Source organism: Contarinia nasturtii, unplaced genomic scaffold, assembly GCF_009176525.2.
Source record: "Contarinia nasturtii isolate CC-2019 unplaced genomic scaffold, AAFC_CNas_1.1 Cnas_scaffold_4311, whole genome shotgun sequence".
Taxonomy (NCBI): domain Eukaryota; kingdom Metazoa; phylum Arthropoda; class Insecta; order Diptera; family Cecidomyiidae; genus Contarinia; species Contarinia nasturtii.
Genome location: NW_022201606.1, coordinates 1,210,540 through 1,217,995, shown reverse-complemented (window position 1 = coordinate 1,217,995; position 7,456 = coordinate 1,210,540). Strand labels below are relative to the sequence as shown.

The 7,456-nt window shown below is 35.7% G+C and overlaps 2 protein-coding genes across 2 annotated transcripts; both read right to left on the bottom strand.

Annotated features, from left to right (window-relative positions):
* Positions 1-906: 906 nt before the first annotated feature.
* LOC116350716 (hypoxia up-regulated protein 1) lies at positions 907-4,974 on the bottom strand. The gene is made up of 5 exons (XM_031782621.1): positions 4,735-4,974; positions 4,434-4,571; positions 4,008-4,365; positions 3,274-3,936; positions 907-3,192 (listed from the first exon to the last, which is right to left on the bottom strand). The coding sequence occupies exons 2-5, from the start codon at positions 4,548-4,550 to the stop codon at positions 1,577-1,579; spliced, it is 2,754 nt and encodes a 917-aa protein (XP_031638481.1). The 5' UTR covers positions 4,551-4,571; positions 4,735-4,974; the 3' UTR covers positions 907-1,576.
* Positions 4,975-5,426: 452 nt separating this feature from the next.
* LOC116350824 (mitochondrial import inner membrane translocase subunit Tim22) lies at positions 5,427-6,420 on the bottom strand. Its single transcript, XM_031782793.1, has 4 exons — positions 6,261-6,420; positions 6,032-6,156; positions 5,773-5,963; positions 5,427-5,686 (listed from the first exon to the last, which is right to left on the bottom strand). The coding sequence occupies exons 1-4, from the start codon at positions 6,380-6,382 to the stop codon at positions 5,531-5,533; spliced, it is 594 nt and encodes a 197-aa protein (XP_031638653.1). The 5' UTR covers positions 6,383-6,420; the 3' UTR covers positions 5,427-5,530.
* Between the last annotated feature and the right edge of the window lie 1,036 nt (positions 6,421-7,456).

Sequence of the window (7,456 nt, the reverse complement as noted above, 5' to 3'; positions counted from 1 at the left end):
TTGAAATGCAACCGAGAAGAAAATTCCATTTATTCAACATGAAAAGAATTCCCAAACAAATTGATGCAAAAGAAAAACCATGAATACCATTTGATTCCAACGTTGATTTCCCTTAATTGAGTTTGTAATGCAATTGGAGACGTTTCCACAGAAAAAAATTATACCATTTTTTTCTCTCCTTTCAATGTGTGAAAAATCAATCCGCCAGATTCCAGCATAATTGAATTATGACTTTCAATGCAATTCATGGCGAAGGAAATGAAACTCATTTCATAGCTGTTCTGGTCATATAAATACACCACCATCTGATTGAAACCTGACATCAATCGAATTAATTAAAACAAAAAAAAAATTATCTGGGAAAATTATAAAAATGCAATTTGTTCAATAATAATTCAATAATAAACCGATGAATATATATATCTGCGTCAAAGCTATCGAGCATTTTGATGGAATATTGCTGCAAAAATGTTATGTAGCGTCTGTCGTTATTTGCGTCGATACGCTTTGGTGAGCAAAGCGACACTGATAAGACTTCGTAAATCTGGCATTCGAAATCCGAATTCTTATCATTCCACGAATTGGTGCGCGAGCGGGGCGAATGACGACTGGAATGTGAAGCTTTTGAGGAGAAATGGCAATTTTTTCGTTCACACGCGCAATAGATATCGTGCCTAGAGGTAAGAGTGAAACGAACACATTCCTCCAATTTTCCATGAAATTGAATGGAAAAAGCTTGTCGCGGGCTGCAACAAGTCTTTGGCCACCACCTCGCTACTAAATGCACACACTCTAACAGGTCTTGATTCATCTATTTTGCTTCATTGTTGTACAAACCTCTAAATCTATAGCATAAAATACAATTTGAAAATTTCCATTTGTCGATAGAATGAAACACGCAACGCGCTGTTTTGGTGTTTTAATTTAATCATTTTTATTACTATATAGTTTCGGTCTGTTGCTCTTAATTTTTCACTTATTTCGACACGTTTTCTCCACAATTTATACACTTAGATTATTTTAAATAATTTAAATCATACAAAATTCATTTCTATTTTTCGCTTATTTACTCAGTTTGCTTCTTAAAAATGATGGAAAAATGTTGGTTTACTGCATTACTTCAAGTAATTTTCATTGGTTCCGATAAATTTAGATATTTTATTTAATTTTCGTTTCGTTTGAATTTTGCATTTGTGAGAAAGAGTACAAGATCGCTGGAATGGATGGTGTCGAATTTTCGTATTTATCAAATTTTTCAATTTAAATTTACACACTTAAAATTGCAAAAAAGGTACTGAGCTGGAGTGTTGTTGTTGTTATTACAATTATTATTATTTCTCGTCATGCAAATGGAGAAAATGCAAAACATCCACATTTAAGTCTTAATTCAAGTTTACATAAATTAGGCGGCATGCAAGTTTTCTACAATTTTTTTTCTTTAAATAAAAACGATATAAACATCAAATGAAAAACTACTCTGCTGCATGAAAGGTAACTTATAAAAACATGGGTGGATAATGCGCCTAATATTTTAATCCTGAAAATGTATTCTTCAAATGCGTGTGTGATTCATTGTTTACAATTCACTATGTGTGTCACCTTCGGTGTCTTTTTTCTCAGGTGCCGGAGCGTCTTGTTCCTCTTTGACCGTTTCTGGTTCATCAACAGTCTCTTCAGTTTTTGTTGTTTCATTTTCTGTTGTTGTATCGTTCGAACTTGATGATTTTTTCGACTTCTTCGGCGTGTCTTTGACTTTTGGTTTCCAGATTTTCAATTTATTGATCAAATATTTTACTTCACGATCCAATAACATCATACGATCGGTAATTGATTTGACGGTCATTTGCACAGTATCCGATCTCTTCAATTTATTTTGTGCATCTTGTTGTGACGTCAACCATTCTTCGGCATCGGTGATTGCCTTTTCGAGCGTATCGATTTCAACCTGAGTGAAAATGTCTTTGTCAGCATTCGATTCTTTTGTCATATTCTTGGCATTTGTTAGGAAAGTCTTGGCGCTTGTTATCATCTTATTGAATGTGTCAACGGCATCTGGTCGTTCTCTATGTTCCCAGTGACGTGCATAGATTGGATTCGATTTTTCTTGTAATTCGGCCAATTTCTTTTCGTATGTCTCAGCATCAGCGCCTTCGCCATCTTCATAAATCCAGTCTGACACTTCAGCGCATGCTTTGCGAACGGTTTCAATTTCCTTTTCTGTCGCACAGCTTGCATATTCGTCTTCATCGAGTCGTTGATTAGCTTCGATGACAAAACTTTCCAACGCATTCAATGCGCCTTCGCGTCGTACAATTTGCCGTTCCAATTCATTGAGATCGTCAACTTTTTTACGTGCCTCTTCGAATTTATCGCCCAGCAACTGAACTCCGTACAAAGTATCAACAACATGTGGAATTGGTTCTTTGATATTAACAATTTTTGAGGTTGCTTTCTTTTCGGTGGCGCTTGGTGTTGCTGATTCTGTTTCATTTGTTGCTGTTTTATTAGCAGTTGCTTCACCTTCGCTGGTTTTTTTCTCATCTTCGGTGGTCTTTTCACTTTCTTCGGTTGGTTTTTCTTCCGTGTCTTTCTTTTCTTCGTCACCACTGCTAAACAATTTCGTAATGGTACTACCGAGTTTAGCGAATGAGCTCTCTTCGTCTTGTTCGGTGACATTTTTGTCGGCAACGAATTCAATGCCGGACAATGAGAATAAACCACAATCATCCATAATAAAATGTGCTTTAATTCCTTTTGGTTCAACATTTTCACCGGTATTGGCTGCAATCACTTTGGCAACATCATTCAATTTGATTTTCAACAAATTTACTGAACCAATGTACTGGATTTCGTTGCTTGGCAAATGATCGAATTCAGCGTAGCTAACATCAAACTCAAAGTCTTCGGTATTTTTGTTAAATGTAATGACTTTCTTTTGTGGATATGAACCGAAAGCGGTGAATAGGCTACGTTTCACCAATTTTGTATTGCCACTGTTACCTTCACGTTCAAAGGTCACTTGAATTGGGAATAGTACGGCTTCTTTAACGATGAATTTCGATACACGGAAACCGGTTGCAAGATCTGCTGCTTTGTAAACAGCGCCCAATGCGGCAGCCTCATCAGAATTAATATTCTTGCCCAATTCAGCATTTACATATGTTTTGAGTGCTTCTTGCACCTTTGGTACACCTGTTGAATAAATTTACAAAATAAAACATTCGGTTTTCAGTCGATTAAATATTGCAAAATTTCTTGGTTTTGTTTACTCACGTGAACTGCCACCAAATAGAGTCACTTGATTGATTACGCTTAAATTGAGATTTGAATTTTTCAATGCTTGTTCCAACGGGCTAATGACACGGTCGAATAGATCTTTACATAATTCTTCAAACTTCTCACGAGTGACTTGCATACGGAAATCCTGTTCATCCAATAATCCCTCGATTTGTGCAAAATGATCGGAGTTTGCCGAAAGAACGTTCTTAACACGTCCGGCTTCTTTGAATAATTTGGCTAGGGCACGTGGACTGGTGAAAACATCGGTTTTTGTCTTCTTCATTTTATTAAATTCTTTGCCCAAATGGTCGCGAAGACGCAGCTGCATTTCCAAACCGCCCAAAGTACGATCATAACCAACGCCAAGAACTTGAACCACCGGATTTGTTTCACGTGTCACTTTATCCTTAACCAATTGATAGCTGACGACGGCGGCTGTTGTATGATAGGCTCCCATGTCGTAGAAAACGAAATATTTAGCATTATCGGTGATTTCTTTGCGTGAAAAAATGCCATAGTTCAAGGCAACGGCGGTATAATCGTTGATAAGTTGAAGTACTTTGAGATTGGCAAGATTGGCAGCAGTTAAAAGTGCAGTTCTTTCAGCTTGCCCAAAGAAACCAGGAATTGTGATTGTACATTCTGTTATCGGTTGACCTATATTCAACAGAAAGCGGTATTACAACACATTAACAACACACGCATGCGATTGCTTCAAAACAACAAACCTGTCGAACTCTCGGCAAAATCGCGTGCTTTTTGCAAAATTTGAGCAATCAATTCCTCAACGCTGTACTTAGTGTCGTCGTCAATTTTGAAAACGACTGTATTTCGTTCTGGATCAGCTTCGATGTCATAATATGGAAAACGTTTTTGATACAATTTAACGATTGGATTGTCAACCGTTTTACCCAATAAATCTAACAAATAATGGAAACTGTTCTTTGGGAAACGGAGACCAACCGTTGCAGCATCTTCTCCGAAAAGGCGTTGTCCATCTCGGAATGCAATAATGACCGGTGTTTTCCGTTTTGATTCTTTATTGAGCGCAATTTCCATGGGAACTCCAGCCGAAACAATACCAACCTATTGATTTAGTTCACATAATTTAATTGCAATGGACACTTTTTGAAGGCGATAAAATTAAAACTTACTTTCATCCATTCACTACCCAAATCGACAGACATCACAGCCGCTCCAAATGCATATTGTACACTACCTATTAAAGCAAATGTGCTCAATATAAGCGCAACCACTAGACGTTGCTTCATATTGTGAATTTTTTTCTATTGCTAAAATGTGAACAATGACAAGAAAAATAAAATAAATCACAATTATTTGAAATGAAAATGAAATTTTCAATAAAAATCAATTGAGGTTAGAGACCTCGTCGCAACAACGGAGAAAGTAATTTTTTTTTCATTGGTTCAAAGAATATTCGCGAATGAAACTCACCTGAATTTATTAAAAATTAAAACTATTTTGATGAGAAACCGAATTTCTTGAATTAAAAGTAATTCAAGTGACGGTCAGAATGAATTTGGAAACAGTACTGCGTGTTCCACACGACGTTTACTTAAAACTATTTACTTTTCTAACTTTTTTTTTATGTGGGACAATATTTTGTCTGACGTGTACGGTTCAGTAAAACAAAGATGACTATTTATAAGACTGTCATGCCGCAGTACGATATGTTTTGCACTGTTTATCGGTCTCTTTCTACGCCGATTTTGACAAGTATTTTAATGTTATTGGACCACGTATGAAATGTACACTTACTGCTCTGGCAGCGGTGTTACCCGATACATATTCGAACAGCAGATAGAATTGTGCGCACCATTTGAATATTTATTTCGAATATGAATTTTCGGAGAAATTTGAATCTATTTGGGATTTTATGTGCAATTTTTTGAAATTCATTAATGAAATTTGTTGATTGATGAATCGAGATGCAAATGATTTATTTGTATTGGTCTTTCTGATTTTAAACTTGGTATATATTCATCAAGCTTTCTTCTCGATGGAGACGCCATGTTCTATCACAATTTTTTCTAATCTATTTGAAGAGAGAAAAAAAAATCGTGTAAGAATTTTTAAATTGTGCACATTATATTGGTAGTAAAAACACCAAATCTCAGCTATTTTTGTAGTTTGTTGCTAGTTTTTAATTCTATTTCTTTTATATTAAATCAAACATAAGTTAAAATAACAAAAATTTTGAAGACAAAGCAAAACGACAAAATCAATCGATTTATCGATGTCGCATATAGTAGTCAATGGCTGTAGAGAATGCCGCAAATCCAGCTGCCCCAAGGATACCAGCCTTAACTCCTGCTCTCAATCCAATAAGTCCACCTGTCACACCACCGGCATATGTTCCATTTCGCCAATCCGATTTGCCTCGGCTCTGAAATCAAATTAATTGAACAATCAGACAATTCCTCTTAAATACTTTGAAATAGTATTATGGATAAATGAAAAATCACAAACTACCGTTTCAATTGTACATTCTACAGCTGAAAACACCATGCCAATCAAAGCAAAATTTTTGGCATAACTATGTGTAGTTGATCGCATTTCTCTGAAAACCTCACGAGCAGTTTGCTGTTTTTCAACACCTGGCACGGACACATTTGGATTCACCGATGAACTAAACAAACCAATTGCAGCTCCCAAACCGTATCCTACAATTAAAATCGAATTTATCTGTTATCATTCAATATTGTCTTTGTAGTTCCCAGTTTGTTTTTACCAAGAACACAGGCCATGAACGATTTGAAGAAGCAGCTTTCTACTGCCGACTCAATCATTTTCTCTTCATTTGTTTTGATTTTTGGCGGTCCCAAATTATTTGGTATCACAATATTTTCTCTGTATCTAAAATGATAGAAACAATGTTAATCAATTGTACACATTTGAGGTTAGGGTTTTTCTCTTCAACATCATTTAAATTCATGTTAACAAACACAAACACTTAATACCTGTAATTATTGCCAACAAAGTGTTTGGCCATTTGTTCCATTGCATCATTTTCAAAAAATATATTCCGTTTGATTTCGTCGTTCGACTCCTTCGGAGCTGGGGGCTTCGGTAACAAAACCATCGTTGTTTTTCTGTTTTCACTACATTCACTGTGACATTTAGTTTGACACGGACTGTGCCAAAAATGTCAACATCCAATAAACCTTGAAATGCGACTGGAATCATTGGAAAGTGGAAAAACCTTATATCGAGGCAAACGTGACGAAACCGTTCAACGTTCAGCGTGCATTTAGAATTTAAATATTTGAGATTTCAGTTGCAAGACCATTCATAATTTGTAAGTAAAATTTTGATTTCTGTTTGTCAATCTTTGTAACAAGTGTCTTCGCATTATTCTTTCTAAATGTATTTTCAAATGGTGTACTCTTGAAATAACCATCTGTCTATGGCGATTTCTGTGTGCAAAAATATTGCTTGATTTTTACGAACAAAATAAGCCGGTTATAGTGAAGTTTGCATTGCAGTTTGTTGATTTGAAAATTTGTATGAAATCCAATCAACTTTAATCAACTTAGCGTGCTGTAGTCGAATTGAATCATTTATACTTGACTGTCTGTAAGCCATTTTTTTGCATACAAATTTCTGTTTATTTTCGAAGAGTAGGTGTTGGAAGAGACATGCTTTAATCAACGCATATGTGTGAAACCATTCCCGGAAAGCATATTTCATTGATCTTTGAAGCTCCATAGCTCAAGCGAGGATTATAGGGAGGCGTATGTAATTCATTATTCGTATCTGCGACAGGGTACAACTGTCAAAAGACACGTCTGATGATTTATCAATAAGGTGTATTTCCATTAATGAGATAATTTCACGTAGTTCAGTGTAAAAATGTTTCTGTATCATGAAGATGTATCAATAAAAAATGTCAAAATTATATCGTCATTTAATCGTGTGTAAATTCGTTATGAATTCGGCCCCGTTAATGTGTTCCATTTGTGAGTTTATGAATCACGGTTGCATCAGTGTGGATTAATTCACCGTTTCATCGCATTACGAAACCGTTTAATGAATTTTGTCAAGATACAAGCACTAAGTGGCAATATCATGGATATTTATTGAGTGATGAAAATATTATGGTGAACCGGGGGCCATAATAATGTGTATACATTTCGTGCAGTTAAATACGCAGAGA

Coding starts and splice junctions, on each gene's coding strand:
- LOC116350824 (XM_031782793.1), bottom strand. CDS start 6,382: ATGGTTTTGTTACCGAAGCCCCCAGCTCCGAAGGAGTCGAACGACGAA. Junction 6,157..6,260: donor TTTGTTGGCAATAATTACAG/GTATTAAGTGTT, acceptor CTATCATTTTAG/ATACAGAGAAAATATTGTGA. Junction 5,964..6,031: donor GTTCATGGCCTGTGTTCTTG/GTAAAAACAAAC, acceptor TTTTAATTGTAG/GATACGGTTTGGGAGCTGCA.
- LOC116350716 (XM_031782621.1), bottom strand. CDS start 4,550: ATGAAGCAACGTCTAGTGGTTGCGCTTATATTGAGCACATTTGCTTTA. Junction 4,366..4,433: donor TGGGTAGTGAATGGATGAAA/GTAAGTTTTAAT, acceptor CTAAATCAATAG/GTTGGTATTGTTTCGGCTGG. Junction 3,193..3,273: donor TCTATTTGGTGGCAGTTCAC/GTGAGTAAACAA, acceptor TTTATTCAACAG/GTGTACCAAAGGTGCAAGAA.